A 23,063-nucleotide genomic window follows, 5' to 3' on the forward strand; every position below is an offset into this window, starting at 1 on the left:
GAATGGTTGCTCTCTTGCGAGGAATAAGCTCAAAAGACTACACTTGACTCAATCGGTCTGATCCTGTGTTTGGTTTGGTGTGGGTAGGACGAGCAGACCCCACTGCACATCGCCAGTCGTCTGGGCAAGCAGGACATCGTCCAACAGCTGCTCGCCAACGGGGCATCGCCCGACACCACCACCAGCTCCGGGTACACGCCCCTCCACCTGGCCGCCCGGGAGGGACACCGAGAGGTGGCGACGGCGCTGATGGACCAGGGAGCCAGTCTGAGCATCACTACCAAGGTGAATGTCGCATGTGTGCAACACTCACTGGCACTGACACTGAAAATGAAATCCAATGCAAGATATGTATCAAAAGTAAGATAATACAGTCATGGTCAGTTTTGATTGACACTGTCAGTGAGATATTCATTCAACAATATAGTTTGTTTTTTGTGATTGGAGTTGGTCCACTGTATTTATAGGTTTATTTTTTGTTTGCATTTTTATAGTATTATTTACATACACTTTATACTTATAGTATATTATCTACATGTATTATTATTATTATTATTATTATTATATATTTGTATTATTTTGTGATATATTATTTGACAACATAGTTTGATTTAATCATATTTTATAGATTACCATTTTAATATATATATATATATATATATATATATATATATATATATATATATATTACATATTATTATCCATCCATTTTCTACTGCTTATCGGGTCGCGGGGGCAGTAGCTTTAGCAGGGACGCCCAGACTTCCCTCTCCCCAGCCACTTCATCCAGCTCTTCCGGGGGGATCCTGAGGCGTTCCCAGGCCTCCGGAAAGATCTAGTCTCTCCAGCGTGTCCTGGGTCGTCCCCGGGGTCTCCCCCCGGTGGGACGTGCCCGGAACACCTCAACAGGGAGGCGTCCGGGAGGCATCCGAATCAGATGCCCCAGCCACCTCATCTGGTTCCTCTCGATGTGAAGGAGCAGCGGGTCTACCCTGAGATCTTCTCGGATGACCGAGCTTCTCACCCTATCTCTAAGGGAGAGCCCGGACAATGAGGAAACTCATTTCGGCCGTTTGTATCCGGGATCTTGTTCTTTCGGTCACGACACACAACTCGTGACCATAGGGGAGGGTATATATTATTATTATTATATTATATAAGTTCATTTTAACATAATGTTTATTATTTAAATATTTATTTGGCCGGCAGTTATGGGGATCGGAGTACAAATCCTGGCCCCGGCCTGTGTGGAGTTTGCATGTTCCCCCCGTGCCTGGGTGGGTTTTCTCCGCGCACTCCGATTTCCTCCCACATCCCAAAAAACATGCGTGGTAGGGTGATTGGAGATTCTAAATTGCCCGTAGGTGTGAATGTGAGTGCCAATGGTTATTTGTTTCTATGTGCCCTGCGATTGGCTGGCGACCTGTTCAGGGTCCCGCCTCCCGCCCAAAGATAGATGGGATAGGCTCCAGCAGCCCGCGACCCAAGTGAGGTTAAGCGGTAAAGAAAATGGATGGATGGATGTTTTATATATATATATATATATATATATATATAAACTATTTCTTTTTTTAGACCCACTCATGTAGCTAAATAAGGTAACCGAGAATTGTCTCCTCTTGGGTTTTTACAGAAGGGTTTCACTCCACTGCACGTGGCGGCAAAGTACGGCAAGCTGGAGGTGACAAACCTTCTGCTGCAGAAAAACGCCGCACCCGATGCCGCTGGCAAGGTGACACCCCTTTTGCCTACTCCAGGTGGCATGATTGAGCTCTAACCGCCTCCTAATGCTGTGTGTGTGCATTGGTGTGTCCAGAGTGGACTAACTCCACTGCATGTGGCTGCGCACTACGATAACCAGAAGGTGGCACTACTTTTACTCAAGCATGGAGCCTCACCGCATGCCGCCGCAAAGGTGAGGACCTCTCTTCATTACATCCGTAAAGCAAAAATCTTTATCTGCTTTGTGGAGAGGTGTGACAGTCCACAAAAAAAAACTGGTACAGATCTGGATAACTGATGTGATAATTTATTTGGCATCATTCTGTACTGCTCATTACTGCCATCTACAGGACTGGAGGAGAAAATATCAACTGAGGAGTGTTTATTTGTCATATTAATATGAAAAAAACTGAGGATCTCAGCATTGATTATTTTTTTTTTGTAGCAGATACAACTAGTTCTTAAGATACCACAATTGGGTGCTATTATTTGGCCTCAGCAGAGGTGTACGCGCCACTGAGGACCGTTCGAGTTAAGAAACGTGTGTCTCTGTACTGGAAACATAACGCCACAGTTGTGTGCAACTGGTTAGCATCGGTAGCCGAGCCTGGAAAATATTTTTAGCAATATCTAATTTTGACACTCAAGTTCATGACTGCCATCTACAGGACTGGAGTGGGAGAATAAGTTAATTTATTAAATTTTAATTTGGAACAAATTTACATTCAGCTGTTTATGTAATGGATCAGACTAACCACTAAGCTAGTCGAGAGGAAACGAGCATTTTATTTTTTGGCCTGGGGCATTCTGGTGAATAAAACTAGTTCCTCTCCGTTCACGGCCATGTTGTTAGTGCAAGCAGTGTACATCAGCGAGGACACACATTGAACTACGAAAGCTACAAAAAAAAAAAAAAAAAAAGTTAAGAAAATGAATTGTCCTGAGCAATAAACTCAAATTAATGGAACAAAGTTAGTATGTTAAAATTGTACACTTACGGTACAGAATGGTTACACGCCACTGCACATCGCATCCAAGAAGAACCAGATTGAGATCGCCACAACGTTGCTGGAGTATGGTGCGTCCGCCAACGGCGTGACGAGGCAGGGCATCACCCCGTTGCATCTGGCTGCGCAGGAGGGCAACGTGGACGTGGTAACGCTTCTGCTGGCGCGGGACGCTCCGGTCAACACGGGCAACAAGGTGAAACTTTCAGAAAATGTAAAGAAAAAACAAAAACAAAAAAAACACACATTTATTGAATTTTTGGACTTCATGAGATTTATTCAACCCTATCCTCCTTTGCGTTTTTGGTCTTTAGTACGGCTTGACTCCGCTCCACCTGGCTGCCCAGGAGGATAAAGTCAACGTGGCTGAGGTTTTGGTCAACCATGGAGCCACCATAGACCCCGAGACCAAGGTGACATCACTGACTCTCTTTTACCTGACAAACACAAGCATGCACATTCAAATTTTTATACCGGAAGGGAAATAAAATGTTCACTTTAAATGTATTTCTTTGAATTCCTTATATGTGATTTTTCTTTTGGAACTTTATTTATTTGTTTGTTTGCTTGTTTGTTTATATTAAATTGTTTTTTTTATCTTTTTTGGTCATCGGTGTTCTTTTCCTTTTGTGTGTCATCAGTTGGGTTACACTCCCCTCCACGTGGCCTGTCACTATGGCAACGTGAAGATGGTCCACTTCCTGCTCAAAAACCAGGCCAAGGTCAACACCAAGACCAAGGTAATTCATTTGACTGGCTGGCTGTTTGGATGGAGTTCTATTTGATTACAGTCTTCCTCTACAGTATGTGATTAATTTCCTTTTTGGTGACCCACAGAACGGTTACACTCCTCTTCATCAGGCTGCACAGCAAGGACATACACACATTATCAATCTGCTGCTGCATCATGGGGCGTCACCCAACGAGCTTACCACGGTGACCACACTCACACACACTATGTGTCAGATTTATTTTTCCCATTACGATTCCTGTGTTAATCACTGACAAATTCAGGAAAGTTGCAGGATAAAATGAGGAAACAATCCTAGTTTTCAGGACAAATTTTTATTTTTATTTTTCAGCTGCCTTTAAGGTAAAATAGATGGATTTTAGAGGAGAGACTAAAAAGGAAATGCCAGAAAATGTTTTTTTTAAACTAGAGCTGATGAAGGGAATTTATTACAAACAACGTTAGGGGTGGCACAGCACCTAGAGAAACGGCAAGATTTTTTTTTTTGAGCCTGCTGAGCTAACTTCAGTGATGTTAAATGCAATATACTGTAGATGAATTTTACAAGGTGGGAGAAAAGTTCTGAAAATAAGTTTACAGTAATAACGACATAAAAGGTTAGTGGAGGCACAGCAGCTTGAGAAAAAAAAAAATATATATGTTTGATCCTGTCACGCTAATATCAGCTATGTTGTTGTATGTGAAGACAAAATAATTCATTTCATTTCATCTTTTTTTTTATGAATGTTGGTAAAGGAAAGGTATTTCATTCAACATTAGAGGAGGCAGAGCAACTCTAGAAAAATAAGGAACAAAAAATACATTTCAACATGCTGAGCTAACTATATCTAAAATCTAATTGATTGATTTTACAGAGGTGACAGAAAACTGAAAATAAGATATGGAAAATGTCCAGGACCAATTGGCACCTTTGAAAGAAAACTTTAAAAAAAATAAAATAAAATAAAAAAAACTCCAGAAAAATACTTTTGAAATATACAAAAAGATTTTTAGGTGGGCCTCATTCTTTTTCTTTTTATTATATATATTTTTTTATATTAAGGACTTTAAAAAAATATAGTTTTAGTAATTTTTGTACTTCTTTTCATTGATTAATTTTAATACGCAAATTTTAATCATAGAAGGGTGATTCAGTCTTCACTTTTTAAATTTTTTAAAATGTTTAACTTCATTTATTTGTTTATTTTAATGTAGGACTTTTGAGGGGGGACATTTTAGGTATTTATTATTTAATAGTTCAGGCCGTATTATCATGTGCAGTTGAACAACTAAGTTATATCTGTTATTTTGCTTTGCTTCTTTTCTTTTTCTTTCTTATTAATCTTTTTTTTTTTGTAAATTTTTGTTTCTGTTTTATTTTTGTGATGTGAATTTTAACCCTAGAAGGAATTTTCAGTTTTTACTTTTTAGTTATTATAAACAAATTTAAAAAATGCGTTTATTTCATTATTTATTTGAAAAAAAATGGAACTTTTTTTTGAGTGGAAGTTTGGGGTATTTTTTTTTCAATACCTTATTTTTGATGTTGAAACAGGCAGCGGGTCAAATTAACCCATCAAGTTTGTCGGCGTACCAAAGAAAACGGTTACTAGGCTGACTACCAGGTAACCAGGATGGCCTTTAACCATATTTTGCATCCTCTGCAGAATGGGAACAGCGCTCTGTCCATTGCCAGGAGGCTGGGCTACATCTCAGTGGTGGACACGCTCAAGGTGGTCACTGAAGAGACGCTGACCATGCAGGTACCTTGGCAAATTGGGATCATGTGTGAAGTGGCTGGACACAAATAATGGGACACACCTCACCTTCATTCTTTATCTTATTGAGACATTTTTGGAAGTTCCTCTGGAATTGGAATTGCTCCAACATCTTCACTTTTCACTTCCTGAGGGCACCCCAATACTTTTGGCCATACGGTTTATCCCAGTGATTCCCAACCATACTAGTGTGCTGTCAGATTATTCGGTGTGCTGTGGGAAATTATCCAATTTTCTTGTAATTGGTCCAAAAAATATTTATAACTAATGTATCTTTCTTTCTATCTTCTATTCCAGCGACATATAGTGACAGGCTCAACAATTAAATGCTCTTCTAGATGGCAGAAGATAGTTCACCTGTTGTCATTCATACAACAGAGTTAGAGTTAAACAGGCCTAGACTTCTCACCGAGTAAGTCAATTTGTGAGTCAATTGAGATCGGATCATCATTATTTCAGTATGTATTATAAACTGCGTTAGACATTTTGGTGTGATGTGCCGTAAGATTTTCCGAATGTAAAGTATGTGCCTTGGCGCAATAAAGTTTGGGAAACACTGGCGTATCCGATACCGTGACTTTACAGGAGTGTATTTTCTCTCTTCATTTTTTCCCCTTATCAGTCTTTTCATGTTTGCGCTTGCTTGCTGTGTATTGGAGTTGATAATTGACTATTTTGTTTTCGATAAGAGCAGGAAGCACAGAGCTCGGGAACGCATATGTACAGCTTGACGTGGGGAATGTTTTGTGTCGTTCGCGCAGACGGTCACAGAGAAGCACAAGATGAACGTTCCGGAGACCATGAACGAGGTGCTGGACATGTCGGATGATGACGGTAAATCCTCTTGTTACTCTGTATTGATTAAAAAACTTAGTCCCTGCCAGTTTTTCCTTTGATGTCACGCGACTTGAGCTCTCGTTCATTTGGTTTTATGCCATCATTTGTCCACAAATCATTTACTTGACTTCATTTCCATATTTCTTCTTTAACTCTTGCCTCCATCCCCATCTCACAGCCTGTAAGGCCAGTGCTCCCGAAATGATCACAGAGGACTATTTGTCCGATGTTGATGAAGGTATTTGTCATCTTTTCATCCTTTCATTACTTTTTTATTATGTATCATTCTCATCATTTGTTATTGCTTATATTTGCATTTATTGCTTCATTTAATGGGGACATATTATGGAAAAGCAACGTTTTCATTCTAGGCACAGACAGTTGGTTCTCTGGACTGCTCAGTCTCCAGAAGTTGCCAATAATGCAAAATAAAGTGGCTACATTTGTTGCTAGTTTCTTGTTTTAATAGCTTCTAGACTGCTTGGAAAATGTACTAAGTTGTCAAGAAGCCCTTACTTTGTCGCAACACCCTAGCACTGCCCCCGGTCGTCATGGTAACGAGTGATTCTAACCAGTTTGACAAGTGGATGCTAAGCCTGCTGTAATTCTTTACACTTTGTGTATTTTGCCGAAACAATGTCAGAGGGCTTTTATTGGGCTGCGTGGGAACGGTGGAAATTTGGGAAAATGTGCATTAAATGTCTCCTTTAAGAGGTTTACTCTTAAGATGTAACAGTATTTCGATTAGCTTTACTGTTCGGCCATCTCATCCCTTCTCTCTGGGGTGGCAAAATGTAACGAGTCAGCCTTTTCTCTCTGTTGCCATGGATACAGTCTGCACGGGGTGTTTTCATGGAGTGGGTGCCCGCATTTGCACACACACACACTTGATCTATTGTCAGTGTCACTCCACACAATCGGGCGAAAGCAAACATGGACGTTTCTTCTCAGCGTGGACCCTCAGTCACCCCGAAAGTGTGATGCGGTGAACAAAACGGATAGACGAGGGATCGAACAACGGCCCTCCTGCAGCAAATTCAGTAGTCTTAATCGGTGCGAAACCATGCGTTGGCTCGCTTTTTTCTCTATTTAATTAGGTGACGTCATGGCTGAGGACGTTCCAGTGAATGACAAAACAGAGCTTAAAATGGCGTCTTTGTGCTTTTGTTCAAACAGAGATGGATTGTGGAAATATCTGCATCAGCTATTCGTGTAAGTCATAAAACTAAAACGCCAGGTTTTATTGCAAGCACTAACCCCAAATAACCGCAATGTAATGTGTAGCGCTTTTTCATGTCTAAATTTGGCTCGTGTGTAACTGTATGCACACACACACTCACACAAGCTTACATAGCAACAATGAGTAATACACACACACACACTCATGCACACACACACACACACACACACACACACACAAACGGTTAGCGTTGCACTTCTAATTCTGGACATCCCGCACCCTCCTTATGTAAACTGTTGGGGTCGGCCTGCCACCAATCTTTATTTTTTTTTTTAACGATCAAAGACAAAGAAACCATAATATTTTATATAAAGGACGACAACATGTCACATGCTTCTTTTTTAACGTGCAATGACGTCGCGCAAAGCGTCTTAACATTCATTATACATTCATATTTTCCTTTTTAAGCTGCATTAGCCTGGTTGTCTGCTGGTGTGTCCGAAGGTTTTAAGATAATTTTTAGTGATCAAAACACCAATTGATGGTATTATGTTCATTAAGACTGCAAACAGGTTAAATATATAGATCACTTTAGGTCAAAAAGTGCTCTAAAGACACAAAGGTAGCACCAGCCACAACATTAGGTACACCTCCATAGTCTAATGACATTGAGAGATAATTCTGCTTTTTCATAAATCAGTGGTTGGCAAACTATGGCTTGTGGGTCACACACTGCCTGTTCCGTTCTTTATTTCATCAGGCCAAGCAGTATTATTATTATTATTAACCTGTAATAATATTTTCATTTGTTGCATTAATTTAGCAGGGGTTTTTTCTACATTTAATTAATTTGCACAAACCTCTTTTTATATTGTGGATCAACTTGACCTGTATTACAGTTGAAATTGAAATTGAAATATTATACATTGTTTTTTTCCCCCCCTCATATTTCTGGGATTTTCAAATAGTCACAGTAACAATTAGTTTTAACCCCCCCCCCCCCAATATTTTGGTGTACCAAAGAAACAAAGGGTAAATTAAAGTTGATTAAAAAATATAATCAAATGTTACTGGTAAAACAAACAATGTTACATATTACATGAACATTTAGCCTCTTTCTTACCTCATCTTCCAATGGCCTGACAGTTTAAAGACAAACAAACAAGTGTGACTCATTAGTCCAAACATTTGCTTTTCCCTAATGCTCAGTTTTAAATAATCATTGTCATAAATGTGGTTGTTGTCGGATGTGTTCCGAATATTTTGGTGTGCCCGTTCAGCTACATATGAGGGTGAAAGTATGAGATGAAAACAATCAGAGTGAGCATGAACTTCATAAAGGCATCCTTTTGTGATGTACCTAAAAATGTGGCCGGTGCGTGTGTACAAATACGCACACGACTTAATTTATTTAGTTAGTTACAGGCAGATGCTCGCTTAATCAAGTTAGACAACTTTAGCGTGAGTCACACCCTGCTTGCTATTTGTGTCCGACACACACACACTCACACACTCTCTCACACACACTCACACAGAGTGGATTATCCCTGAGCAGGGGAGAGTAGGCGGGAGAAAGCGGATCTGTTTGCGTGATCGAGACAGAGAGAGAGAGAGAGAGAGAGAGAGAGAGAGAGAGAGAACGCTCCAAAATAAAGTTGGGGACGAAATAAAGCACTGAATGAAGTGCTTCGAAGGCAGAGGTGAGTCACGGTAGATCCCAAATAGAAAAGCTTGGAATGTCACCAGATGGGGTCTGTGAAAGTTTATGGAGGGGGTTACATGGAATGGCAAGGGGTGGGCGGGGGGGGGGGGGGGGGGTGCTGCTGGAATGCCGTCCCGCCATTCAGTCTCTCTCGCTGGCCTGCGTGCACTTGCTGCCTTCTCTGCTTTTCAACTCCTGTAAACTCATCAGTATGAGCTTGCAGAGCAACAAGTACACTTCTAACGGTCTCGCTCTCTTTTTTTTTTTTTTTTTAAACATGCGTTGACTGAGTGGTTGCCGTGACGTTGTGGACTTCTTTAGGTCTTGAGCATGTGCTTCATTTGTGACTCACTCCTGGTATCATCCCCACAAATAAATGTGGTCCTCCTCTCTTGTGTTTTTTTTTTTGGGGCCCCAGGCGACGACGCCATGACGGGGGACACGGACAAGTACCTGGCGCCCCAGGACCTGAGGGAACTGGGTGACGACTCACTGCCGCAGGAGGGCTACATGGGCTTTAGCGTGGGCGCGCGCTCGCAGAGGTGAGACGCCGCCGGCAGATACACTTGACTAGGTACACCCGTGAGACTGTGAATGCAGACCTCTGCCAAGGCGTTAAAAAGGACGTTACAGTGTAGCTAAATGTACTCGGTGTCCATAGAGTCTCTTTACAATTTAACCAATATATTAGAAATAACAACGTGATAAGTGGCTGCCATCTTTGTGGAATTTTGTAAAAAAACAAAACAAAAACAAACATGGAATGAGCACTTCTAAGGCCTCTAAAATCCTCCATAACAAATAAATTCACAAACACTGCTCTTCTCACGAATAATGATCCATTTGCGCTATTTCAGTCAAGTGTTTAGGGCAAATAATGCCATTTGAAATGTTTTTGACACGTCCACTTAGAGAACCCTTCGGAATTACGACCTGTATGAGCTTATTGGTGGATATTTTTAACTGAAACTTGTCAGCCAATCGGAGAAGGGGTTCCCCAAGTGGCAGATGAAACTAAATGGTCGAGAAGATGCAGTATGTTGAGAAATAAGTTTATTGATTTAATTCTAATTTGAAGGCGTTTTTTGAACAGATTTTAGAATCATAGATGTTATGGTAATTATAAACCTTCAAATAATTGCTACTTTAACACACATGGAGCAGCAACATATACAAACAGATCATACCACAAAACCTATAGGCATGTATTCTCCAAACCAAATGTTCAACCAAATCATATAATTTATTGTAACAAAAGACTGCTAGCTTAATGCCAACATGAAATGCAAAATGGCATTGGCAGGCTAATGGAAATTAGCATTAAGGTTGTGGCAATTATAAACCTTTAAATAACTGCTACTTAAACACACATGGCGCAAGAACACATACAAACGGACCATGCAACAAAACTCAGGGCTTATATTTTCTCTGCTCTGTGGGACAATGGCTATCACTGGAGCTGACAGCAGCTGGGGAAAAGAAATGTTTTCTGTGTCTTCAATTTTCATGACATTTTGTCTCATAGATTCAGAGGACACTTAAAAATATTAAAACTTGTATTGCAACTTCATACAATAGTGATTACCATTATTTTATCACATCAGATAGGGTTGGGAGATTTATTGATCTTATTGATTAATTAGAGTGTATTGCTCTGGAATTTTGAAAAAATGTAAAACAATATTATTTTTGTTGTTGTTGTTGAGGCTTCAATACTTCAACCACGTTTGTACTGGCGTGCACTGCTTGCATTGATCAAATGCCTACAAACAGAGAGGAGCTCATTTACAAAAACACAGTAAGCCTGACACCATTCACAAGTGATGACATGTTGCCTCATTCACTAGCAGATGCACTGAGCGGATTTCAAAGGTCAAATGTATTTCTCTTAAAAAATATTGACATTTATGCAACATCGAATGGACGCGCGGGAGGGGTAGCTGGAATGGTGCGTCACCAAATGTCTAAGGAGTGACACAATTGTTCGCCAAGCCACAGGAAATTAGAAACATGTTTGATTACATGTCCCTCAGCACGTGTATACTTTTGTAGTTCAGTTGCAGGGAAATATGGACACAACTCAGGCTACATGTTAAAAGAAAAGTAGGAACATGTGTGCTGAAAGAGTTTGATGGAGTAGTTCGGGCTGGACGATTAATTGATTTTATTGATTTATTTGCACACACACACACAAAAACAACCCCTGGGGCCATACTTTGCCCACCCCTGGTTTATAAGCATTTATTGATATTTTCGTTCGAGATTGGGAATTTTCCACTTTCTGAATGCAGCACAAGCGTTTGCGTGGTTGACCTCATCCCTATTCATCCTGCTTTGTGGCTCATGATGTTGTGTTCTCTCCTTCATGTGCGCTCGGTGCGTGTTAGTCCCAAAGTCAGGTAAGGCTGACGGCATGCTGCTGAGGCATCCCAAAACCTCCATACACCCCCAAGCATCCCCCTTCTAATCCCCTCAAACTAGATGATGTCTTAACTTCCTGGTGAACCTTTGATTGGCTAATTTAATGATTTGTAGCTGTGTTGTTGTCTGTGCTAGCTTAATGTGTGTTGTTGTTGGCGACCGCGTTGTTCTTTGTTGTGATTTTTGTGCTTTTATTTCATCGAGCTTCCGGGGACCCGAACCTATTTTCCCGCCTTTTGCCCATATAAGGAAGTTCTTGTCCTTTAGTTTGCATCAAGACATGCTGTAATTTCATGCAGAGTATCACAAGATGAATATTATGGCCAAATTAATTCACATACTGTCTGCGATATATTTATTGCAATTTTATTTTCTCTTATTAGTATGTGTTACTCACAAAGAGTTAGGGGTATTCAGCTTTCAAGTGAAATTTTAGGATGACCCTAAATTATACTATAACCTTTAGGCTTGGTTTACAATATGCTCGCGGGGGTGGATTAAGTTTAGAAAAAGTCAAATTAAGTTAAACTGTAACGGTTATAGTGCATTTTAATTCATCCTGAAATTTCATCTGAAAGCCCATATCCCTAATTTTTTAAAATAGTGTATATGTAGTCTATTGGAAAGGATGACACAATTATACATTTTTTGTATCGTTTGTGTTGTTGGAGAGAGTAGTGACTGAACAATTCATTAGTCATTAATCTAATGAGTTCCCAGACAAGATCTGAATTGTAAATACTGCCTTTACAAAGTTAACTGTCAGGTATTTATATATATATATATATATATATATATATATATATATATTTATTTATTTTTTTGTGAATGTCTGCAGTGGTGCTTTGCTACATGTGTGGTATAAAATATTAGTAATACCTCTGCAGTACCTAATGAGTACCACGTGCGTACTTTTTATTCAAAAATGTATTGCGATTAAAAAGTAGCATAGGTGTATTAAGGGTGAATGTACATGTGTTAAATAAAGAAGGTAGATTAAATCAGTCGCCCCCCCCCCCCCCCCTTACACATTGTCATGGCGACAACAGCAGCCGCAGCAGCTGTGGTTTTGCTGAGTCATCGTTTGGCTTGTGGAGAGAAAAGTGTCATCGTCACACTGGAATGTATCATTACAAAATATTCACATGTATGATGTCCATCATCTGCTTCTCTTTCATACACTGCATCGCTTCATTCAAGCGCTGTCATTGCTGACAATTGATCACGCAAGTAGCCATTTTTAAGTGAATCTTCCTAGTTCTCTGTTGTTTGGGGGGTCTTGCAGAGATCCGCAGACAGCACGAAATGTCTCGAAATCCTCGATGAATTAGGTTTGTAACGAAATATTGTGTAGTTTTTGTCTTTGGGAAAACAGAAAGGCCTTCTCATAGCAATCCCAGTATATGTAGTTGTTGAAAAGCAGTTAAAACTCAAACAAATGTTTGTTGTGCTTTTGTGGTGGTTCTGGTTCCTGGAAGCTGCATGCATTTAATGTGATTTCCCCCTCCCTCCTTTCTGTTCACTTTCACCTCTCCCTATATACCATGGTCCCTTCCCCTCCTGTTCACCTGCTCCTCAAACCCTGCCTCCCTCGTCATTGTGGCTGTTGTCTTGGTAACCCGTGAACCTGCGCAACGCTCCAACCCCGTGCCCAAGCCTGCGTTCCTTCAGTTCTGACAGGTCCAACACGCTCAACCGCAGCTCCTTCACACGGGACAGCATGATGATTGAAGAGATGCTGGCGCCCAGCAAGGATATGGTGCGTACTTGCATGTCACTTTCCTCTCATTAGGTAGGTTGTCAATCAAAGCTCCAAAACCAACCAATCCCGATCCCATCACATTTTACGTGAAAGAAGGAATGAGATTAGTGGTTAATGCTGCCGTCTATCCCGACAAATTTGGTTGGCCATATTTTGCTTTTCGAGAAAGAAGACCATTTGAAAGTATTTCAGGAAATACACCGTGGTAAAATAATTTGACCATTAAAAAAACCTTTTAAGGGGATCGTCAATTGTTTGCAGATTTCGTTATTTGCGGCAGAGACTACAGACTGAGCCCAGCTGCGAGTAGCGAAAAAATGTGACTAATCAACCCCCACCCACCCCCCCACCCCAAAACAACTGCCTCTATTACGACTTTAAACTGTAAATATATTACAAATTACATTCCCAAAACCGTTTAATATCATTTAAGATCATCGTACTAATAAATGGTTTACAAATGAAGTGATTAAAAAAAAAAGTGGGCATGTACATGCACATGCAGTGAAGGCTCTCCGTAACTTCCACTAACAACCCAGGCGAAACTTAGCTCTTCCCTGACATAGATAGCTTGTCTCCAGGTAGACATATATAGATTCAGCATACTTCCTTGACACTAATTCCTATTTGGAGAGGGCTATGGCTGCATATTCCCAAAATCCTGGGAATATTGAAACAATTGCAATAGTTAGCCATACGTAGCTCATTTTGGACACAAATTCAGTGTCAGTGAACATTTTTGCTGGCTAAGTGAAGAAACATAAGGACTAACAGCTTGTCTGCTCCCACGCTGCAGCAGATGCTCTGTAAGGAAAAGTCTTTCACTGTAGAACAACACAACAAGGTAGATGTTGACACACTTTTATTCTTGTTTAGTTGCCTCGTTACGTTCATTTTGCATTCATTTACATTACAAATTGTCACCCGCGGAAGCTTGTTAATAGCCAAACTATTACCACAAGACATAATGTGATGGCATTGTATTAATTTTTATGTTATGCACATGACTTTTTTGGCACTTTGGCGTCATCTTTTGGTGTCACTGGTGATACCTTCTTGATGATGAACCTTAATGTGTGGTCTGGGCAGCACTTGGCAGTTGCCAAAGATTGTAACAACGACTCACTGAGGAGGTACAGCTGGACACCAGACGCCATGGACAACGTCAATCTCGTTTCTTCGCCACTCCACTCTGGGTAAGCCAGCGCTTATGATGCGTGGATCAGTGTGAGTTTGTCGGACAAAACAAATAGTGGATGGCTATTTTATTCATTTTTGAAGATATGCATTTGCATGAGACTCAATAAAAGGTAGTAAATGAAAATATTCAAATAATGAAGGCCGGGAATTTTTTGGTGAGTATTGACTATAACATTTTATGAGCTATTACATTACATACACAATTTATTATTATTATAGATTTTTTTACAACTGTGCTTTGTTTTGACGAATTCATCAATTTGTTTGAGTTTGATAGGGGTGTAACGGCACGCCACAAATCTTGCTTTTGTATGTACATATTAAATGACATTTAAAATGAAGCATACAAAAAGGGAAAATTACTAGCAGTGGATTTGCCAATAAATGAAAAATTATTAAATGAACTGAATAATGTATTCTATAAAATGTAACAACGTAATAGATATTTTCTTTTGATGAAAGGGCAACATCAATTGTTCATCATCATCTTTTTAGGAATGTGCCAAATTAGTAGTTTGTCTTTTTTGTTCGGAAAGTGCAACACATATAGTTAGTTTGTCTTTTTGGGACAGTGTAGCTATTTGTCTTCTTTTTAGGAAAGTACACTATCAACAGTTAGTATTATTTTTTGGAAAGTGCAACATTGTTGTGTGTTGTTTATAAAAAAAAAAATACAACATCAATGTTAACTTTAGTTTGCATCGCACAAGTTTATTTTCCCGCTGGTTTTCCCGTTAGTCTCAAACCAGTTTACAAGTTTGACTTACGACCATGTTGCCAGCGTGACATTTACGAGCCAGAGGCTGAGCTGCACTGTGTTTGTTTCCACAATAGAAGTGTGACGAGAGTGCGAGGGAACTTTAGGTTACTGCGTGAGGGTAGTGATGGTAAATGTCTGAGATGGAGCTCTGTTGTCGTCCGTTCCGCAGTTTTTCCTCTCCACTCCCGCAGTACGACAGCAGGTGACATCTGACTGACGACTGGCTGCGATTGATTGATTGACTGATGATTTGTCCTCGTTGTGGTCAGGCGCCGCCACGCGACCTGGATTGTGTTGTTTCCGCTCACGCACCCCCCGCTTACCCCTCTTCACACCTCCTCCCTTTGTCCACTCACAGCAGCTGCTGTTTGTTCTCCTCCTACGTTGAATGTGTCCTCGACTTGTGGTGGGGTTTTTGTGCTCTTGTGTGTGAAGGACGGATCTCAGTGGGTTGCTGTGCTCTTTGTGACTACGTTAATAACACCTTACTGTACGGACACTGAGTGAAATGACTGATGCACAGTGTGATTTTGTCACTAATTCCTTGGAACACAAGTTAGGTAGTGTGTGGGTGCGGGCGCATGTGTGTGTGTGTGTGTTAGAGAGTCACGTCATCATACTGAAAAGAGGAAAAAAAATATTGCGTAAATAATAATTTGGTATTAAGAATAAAATGGAAATATTACGTGAATAAATAGCCATAATATAAAAAAAATACAACACAATAAATGTGAAAAATAAATTGAATGCAATATGACAAGGTTACTAGCATAAAGTAATATTACAAGAATGGAAAGAAAGTATAAGGACCAAGTAATATTTTCAATTAAATACAAAACTAATATTTTAATAAAAATTTCAATAAAAATAATTATTTTATAACAATTAAGTCATACGTGAAGAAAATAGTAATGATTGAAGAATAAAGTAAGACTTTTAGGAGCATGAAAATGAAAAATACTTTATTTTACAAGAAAATAAATCATAATAAATTGAATGGTGTTGTATTTTCTGACCAAAAAGTTTACGACCACATCCAGTAAAAAGGTGTACATATTATGAGGAAAAAGTCATAATTTTTAATAAAAAATAAGTCAGCCACTTATGAGAGAAAGTCATAGTATTATAATATAAAAGACATTATTCTGTGAGGAGAGAAACCCTAAATTAATGCAGAAAGATGGAAGTACATCAAAGGAGTGTTGTTTTTGAATGTCCCCCCTTTATCATCTCAGTTAATTTGTAATTATTACAACTGGTAATTCTATTGGTATTTTCGATAATCATAATCAAAATTGTCTATCAGTCCATTTTCTATAGTGCTCGTCAAATGTGAATGCAAATGCTTGTTTGTCTATATGTGCCATGCGATTGGCTGGCGACCAGTCCAAGGTTGACATGGGCAACAAAAAAATGGATGGATTTTGCCCAATGCTAGTAGTGAGTACACTTGCATGCATCACCACAGCGCCCTCTAGAGACACAAACACACACCAGCCTATCATATGGGTGAAGCACTGCTGACTGCAGAGCATTCTGGCTTGGCTCCCCCCCAAACTATCTAGGATTTAAAAACAATTGATTTGAAAAAAAAGATCAATAACGTTACCATGGCCACCCAGAATGCTCCTCACTTCCTGTTCTATTTCCACCTCATCGCCCACCTCTCCCTCCCCCTCCTCTTCAGGTTTCTGGTGAGCTTTATGGTGGACGCCCGAGGCGGATCTATGCGGGGCAGCCGCCACAACGGCATGCGCATCGTCATCCCGCCCAGGAAGTGCACGGCGCCCACGCGCATCACGTGCCGCCTGGTCAAGCGGCACAAGCTGGCGTCACCGCCCCCCATGGTGGAGGGCGAGGGCCTAGCCAGCCGGCTGGTGGAGGTGGGCCCGGCCGGAGCGCACTTCCTGGGGTAAGACCAAGATTTATTCTATTTGTTTTTCTGGGGGCTTCTGTGCATTTCGCTTTGATGACATCTTCCCTCCGCTTCCTGCCCGCTGCCATTTCCAGCCATTTCCGTGTTCACTCGATTGGGTGTTTGTCTCCAAACTTTTGAATACGGGCACGCACAACCCTCTCCCCCGCACACGCCTTCGGAACAAAAATCCAAACAAAGCCCAGTTCATGCTTATTATTATTATTATTATTATTATTATTATTGTACATTTTTGATTGTTAAAATTTAGAATTTGTAAAAAGCTTAGATTTAACTTTTGTATTTGGGAGAAAAATTCATGCCCTGGAAAGGCTTGAAACACTTACTTGAAAACCTAACCCAAACGTGAAACCCTAATTTTGAAACCCTAACCCTATAACCTGAAAGCCAAACCCAAACTTGAAGCACTAACTTCAAGCCCTAATCCTTGCATGAAACTGTAATATCGACCCGAACCCTGACTTGAAACCCTAACCCTGGCTTGAAAACCAGATTTTTAAAACCCTAACTCCAAACCGTACTTTGTGGACCCTAACGCTGTCTTGAAACTATAATACGAAAACCAACCATTGCCTGAAACCCTAATTTCAAATACTTAACCGGACTTGTAACTGTAATTCGAAACCTCAAAGCACCCATTCTTGAAACCGCTGTTTTGAAACCCCAACCCGCTATGGAAAACTAACTTTGAAAACTTAATCCAAACATGGAACCCTAACGCTGGCTTGATGCCGTATCCCTGCATGGTTTGAAACGCTAGTTTAAAAGGCAACCCCTGTCTTGAAACACTAGTCCAACCTACTCTACTCTGTGACCAACTCGTAATGAAAGAAGGGTTAGACAGTGGTCCGGCAATGTGTAACAAACCCACGAAGAGCCGGCTTCCAGTCATTTTGTCACTTTGGACATCCACCGGGACTTTTTGCAACCGAAGTGCAAAATCTGCCGCCCTCCAATCAAAGTGACATCTCATTGACGTCTCTCCGTTCATTGACCTCACAGTTATGTGTTGCGTGTGTGTGTGTGTGTGTGTGTGTCTTGTGTGTGTGTGTTTGTGTATGACGCAGTAAGCTACATCTTCCCAGAATGCCGCCAGCTCTTAATGAAGGCGAGAGCCTGGTTAGCGCAGTGCTCCAGCTGGGACCCCGAGGAACTAGATTTGTTGGGTAGGAACATGGAAAAAACCCTTAGCATCCTTAACCTGATAATCCCCCGCTCTTCCCCACACCCGCCTGACACGGCAGGATGATGCCTCATGCTGATGGATGATGATTGTTTCACACATCTGCCTTGAATCTCAGTTCAAACATGACATGACGCTATCAGGTCAGGGTGTAGTTTTGAGAAGAATTCGGTGAGGAGGATGGGATGTAAAGTTTCGGCTCTCGGGTGAAATTTCAGGATGAAGCTAAAATGCACTATAACCCGTTTGTAAACTTTTGAAAGCACATGCCCAACTATGTAGTGTGTCAGTACTTGTTGAAAATTCTTTATTTATGTGGGATGAACCCTTTGAAATGCAACATTTGGTTTGCATGGGGGTCCCACTACATTTTGGACAACTTGCTGTTGTCTAACAAGGATCTGAATGGCAAAATTCACAACGGGTGTTTTTTTTTTTTTTTTGTAATTTTCAATTACAGTGCATCCGGAAAGTATTTTCAGCACTTCACTTTTTTCACATTTTGTTATGTTACAGCCTCATTTCAAAATTGAATAAATTCATTTTTTCCTCGAAATTCAACACATAACACCTGATAATGCTGTGAATTCGTTTTAATTATTATTATTTAATTTTTTTTAATTTTTGCAAATTTGTTCAAAACAAAAAAACTAAGAAATCATATGTACCTAAGTATTTACAGCCTTTGCCAGGAAGCTCATAATTGAGCTCAGGTGCATTATGTTTCCTCTGATCATCCTTGAGAGGTTCCTACAGTTTAATTGGGTAAGGGTTAGGGTTATCTGATTGGATATGATTTGGAAAGGCACACACCTGTCTATATAAGGTCCCACAGGTGACAGTGGATGTCAGAGCACAAACCAAGCATGAAGTCAAAGGAATTGTTTGTAGACCTTCGAGACAGGATGGTCTCAAAGCACAAATATGGGGAAGGGTTCAGACAAATTTCTGCTGCTTTGAAGTTTCCAATGAGCACAGTGGCCTCCATAATCTGTAAATGGGAGAAGTTCCGAAGCACCAGGACGCTGAACTGAGCAATTGGGGGAGAAGGGCCTTAGCCAGGGAGGTGACCAAGAACCAGATGGTCACTCTCTCGGGGCTCCAGTGGCCCTCTGCGGAGAGAGGAGAACCTTCCAGAAGGACAACCATCTCTGCAGCACTCCACCAATCAGGCCTGTATGGTAGAGTGGCCAGTCAGAATCCACTCCTTAGTAAAAGGCACATGGCAGCCCAAAGGCACCTGAAGGACTCTCAGACCATGAAAAAGAAAAATCTGAGGTCTGATGAGACAAAGATTGAACTCTTTGGCTTGAATGCCAGGAGTCCTGTTTGGAGGAAACCAGGCATCGCTCATCACCTGATCAATAACATCCCAACAGTGAAGCATGGTCATGGCAGCATCATGCTGTGCGGATATTTTTCAGCGGTAGAAAGTGGGAGACTAATCAGGATTGAGGGATAAGATGAATGCAGCAATGTACACAGACATCCTGGATGAAAACTTGCTCCAGAGTGCTCCGGACCTCAGGCTGGGCCCGGAGGTTTACCTTCCAACAGGACAACGATGCTCAGCACACAGCCAAGAAAACGAAGGAAGTTGCTTCAGCACAACTCTGTGAATGTCCTTGAGTGGCCCAGCCAGAGCCAAGACTTGAGTCTTTGGAGAGATCTGAAAATGACTGTGCACCGACGCTCCCCATGCAATCAGATGGAGCTTGAGAGGTGCTGCAAAGAGGAATGGGCGAAACTGCCCAAAGATAGGTGTGCCAAGCTTGTGGCATCATATTCAAAAAGACTTCAGGCGGTAATTACTGAAAACCCTGCATCAATAAAGTATTGAGCAAAGGCTGTGAATACTTACAGTATGTACATGTGATGTCTTAGTTTAGTCCAATTTTAAGCCTTTCTTTGACTCCTCTTGTCTCTCTGCATCTTTGTTGCATCCTGCTGACGAGACTCTATCAGTGGCCACTTCCCTCAGTGCGGATCATGTTTGATCAATATTTAGGTGTCATCTTGGCCTCATGATGTCCAAATGTAAACAGCATGACTTGGGCCTGGTACACGCATAAAGATTTTTCCACTCTTAAAAGATTTTTTTATCTGCTACAGACCGCAAAAACAAAAAAACATTCTGTTCCACGTCACCATTCTCGGCGTCATGGCTCGGGACACAAACATAAAGAGTTTTGGCCGTAAATTTTGAACACGTTCATTATTTAAGATTGAAACCCTAAAATTGAAAAAAATCCACTCATAACACACACGCATCAGACCTAAGGACAAACTTAAAGGAAAATCTTGTAAGACTTTAAATTGTTTGACGTGTTTGGTCGAGAAGGGTCGAAATCGGCGCAAAAACAGGCCCATTGTCTTCATGGGTGTACCGGGCCTAAGAGGACTGCTTGAAGACCCTATAAAGTGAAAATAAATGTCTTAGAAATTTAACACACCACAGAGAAGAGTGTTGGTAACAACTCTGCCAAATTTGAATATTTAAAAAAAAGGACAAGTATATAAAATGATGCTTAAAAATCCCCTCTCAAATGCTTTGGGCATGTCCGCTGAATGTACTGAAACCACGCCCCACTCAACTGTCACTCAGATGCAACTTATGTAACCTGAAAAAAATATATCGACTTCGTATAGCATCTTTCCAATTCCTATGCATTCATGGCAGACAACGAGGCACTCTAAAGTGGCCAAGCCAGCAGACTATCCTAAGAGAAGATGTACTGTAGTTGGGGTGGAGGCACAGCTAGCTAACTGACTGTACGTCACAATACTGCCGGACAAATGCCAATGCGCAAGAAGGTGCTCAAGTTCTTATACAGTATAGTGGGGGGAGTGAGGACTCATGCCAGACTCCAAAGTGATGAATAGCAAGCTGTGCGAAAGTACTGAAAATAGTGAACAGTGTGCATTCAAAAGTGTAGAAAACTTCAAATTAAATCCACCTGTAAAGTTTATAGTAAACTTAAGGTTCATCCTGAAATTTTATCCTAAAGCCAAATATCCTTTACTTTTTGTTAGTATTGTATGTAGACTGAACGGACAAACGTATTGGGTCACATAAGAGTTCAGAGACAGCTAAGCTGTGTACCAATACTTTTGTCCAAATAGACTTCAAGTCCATAATGAGTGCATTCTTCCTAAAACTACACCATGTAGCTTGGAATCCATACAGTTACTTTGATTTATTTCATTGTTGTTTTATTTTGGCAAAGCCTATGACATCACCGGTCTCTACTGGCTAGTTTTGGGCTGGACTGCACTTTATGGGCATGTGACTTTCGTTTCAGGTATTGGCTTGACTCTTTGGACGGTTTTCTATCAAAGAACATTGAGCTTCTGATGAATGTAGAGAATGTCCACTTCCTGTATAGAATCTATGGACGTAAAGTATGCAAGAAAAACGACTCATCAAATTATAATGTCATTGTGTCCAAACAAGGCACTCCTGAGAGACACTTTGAAAAGCAAATTAATGTAACTTTTGCGATGATTCTCCAAAGAGAAGAACAATGAGCTTCTGATGAATGTGGACAATGTCCACTTCTTTATTGAGTCTTTGGATGTGAAGAAAAGAAAAAAAACTGATTGCGATGTGATTGAGACTTCACACGACACTTTTAAAGCAAATCATTGCAATTCTTGGGGTGGTTCTGCTAAAAGAAGATCAAATAACCTTCCAGTGGCCACTCTGCTCTTCTGTTTCTCGCCATAAAGTTCTCGTCTTGTGGTTTCATGCTTGTCTTGTGTTGTGCGACCCTGCTTTGCGTCTCGAAGGTTTCTTCCTCTTCACTCCTTATTTCAGTGCAGCTTCAGACATCCTGAATGTGCCATTGAATGACTGCAAAGTCCTATTTCTACCAAGCAGTACAGTTCAGCTTCCGTTTTTAGAGGTTCCATTTTGAAAAGAAGGGAGGGGTATTAAAACGCTTTTTGGCACCCTTCCATTGGGGTACCAGTTGGTCGCTGTGCTTTGATATGTCTGCTGAACTGTAGCGCTTGGTGAAACACCCGGCAGAACCACTGTCAATTCATACCTGCACTTTGTGTGGTTATCTAGTCTGAGTTTTATCTCTAGATGCTAAAGCACCAAGTTGATACTACTGTTTAAAGAGATGAGAAAACCTGGTTCAACTTGTAGATCTTTTTTGAATGCCACTTGAGTCAATATGCGATCGATTTATTCCGTACCAGGCCCGTGATAGTGGAGATCCCCCACTTTGGCTCCATGCGGGGGCAGGAGCGAGAACTGATCCTCCTGCGGAGTGAGAACGGTGAAACCTGGAAGGAGCACCTATACGACTGCAAGACAGAGGACCTCCGTCAGCTCCTCAATGGCATGGATGAAGGTGAAGATCGTTTTCTTCGGGTATTACTAAATAAATGTCACTTCATGTTCATTTTGTGTATTTAATGTCCTTTTAGAACTGGACTGTGCAGAGGAGCTGCAGAGGAAGAGGATCTGCCGCATCATCACCAAAGACTTCCCTCAGTACTTTGCTGTGGTGTCTCGCATTAGGCAGGAAACGCATCAGATGGGACCTGAGGGCGGGACTCTGTGTAGCCGGAGCGTCCCGTTGGTTCAGGCCTCTTTCCCAGAGGGAGCGCTCACGAAAAAGATTAAGGTTGGCCTTCAGGTGAGTACAGCAAGAACAGATGTAAAGGACACTGAAGTTGTTTTATCTGATACCTTCTTTAGGAATGTATTTCCTCCTATTGCTGATTTATGAAGCTATGGTTGAAAGTTACAGTACATGATTTTACTAATGTCCACTTCATATTTTACTGTGAAATCAGATCTACTTGGTTCCAAAAGCAACAATATTTACCTGT

General features: G+C 40.9%; 1 protein-coding gene across 50 annotated transcripts in view; it reads left to right on the top strand.

Moving 5' to 3' along the window:
• The window catches only part of LOC133468915 (ankyrin-3-like), a 119,387-nt gene that overhangs the window by 50,544 nt on the left and 45,780 nt on the right, over window positions 1-23,063 (top strand). For 26 of the 50 annotated variants that reach the window (XM_061755257.1, XM_061755253.1, XM_061755279.1 and 23 more), the window contains 20 exons: window positions 88-285; window positions 1,634-1,732; window positions 1,817-1,915; window positions 2,728-2,925; window positions 3,044-3,142; window positions 3,371-3,469; window positions 3,567-3,665; window positions 5,127-5,222; window positions 5,999-6,071; window positions 6,253-6,312; window positions 7,251-7,286; window positions 9,375-9,498; window positions 13,034-13,136; window positions 13,936-13,983; window positions 14,229-14,335; window positions 15,269-15,301; window positions 16,787-17,011; window positions 18,103-18,201; window positions 22,425-22,579; window positions 22,656-22,867. In XM_061755257.1, coding sequence (XP_061611241.1) covers window positions 88-285; window positions 1,634-1,732; window positions 1,817-1,915; window positions 2,728-2,925; window positions 3,044-3,142; window positions 3,371-3,469; window positions 3,567-3,665; window positions 5,127-5,222; window positions 5,999-6,071; window positions 6,253-6,312; window positions 7,251-7,286; window positions 9,375-9,498; window positions 13,034-13,136; window positions 13,936-13,983; window positions 14,229-14,335; window positions 15,269-15,301; window positions 16,787-17,011; window positions 18,103-18,201; window positions 22,425-22,579; window positions 22,656-22,867 — 2,262 coding nt within the window. The remainder of the gene's footprint in view (window positions 1-87; window positions 286-1,633; window positions 1,733-1,816; window positions 1,916-2,727; window positions 2,926-3,043; window positions 3,143-3,370; window positions 3,470-3,566; window positions 3,666-5,126; window positions 5,223-5,998; window positions 6,072-6,252; window positions 6,313-7,250; window positions 7,287-9,374; window positions 9,499-13,033; window positions 13,137-13,935; window positions 13,984-14,228; window positions 14,336-15,268; window positions 15,302-16,786; window positions 17,012-18,102; window positions 18,202-22,424; window positions 22,580-22,655; window positions 22,868-23,063) is intronic. The other 24 variants (XM_061755268.1, XM_061755285.1, XM_061755286.1 and 21 more) reach the window with 16 other exon arrangements.

Source organism: Phyllopteryx taeniolatus, chromosome 19 (assembly GCF_024500385.1).
Source record: "Phyllopteryx taeniolatus isolate TA_2022b chromosome 19, UOR_Ptae_1.2, whole genome shotgun sequence".
Taxonomy (NCBI): Eukaryota; Metazoa; Chordata; class Actinopteri; order Syngnathiformes; family Syngnathidae; genus Phyllopteryx; species Phyllopteryx taeniolatus.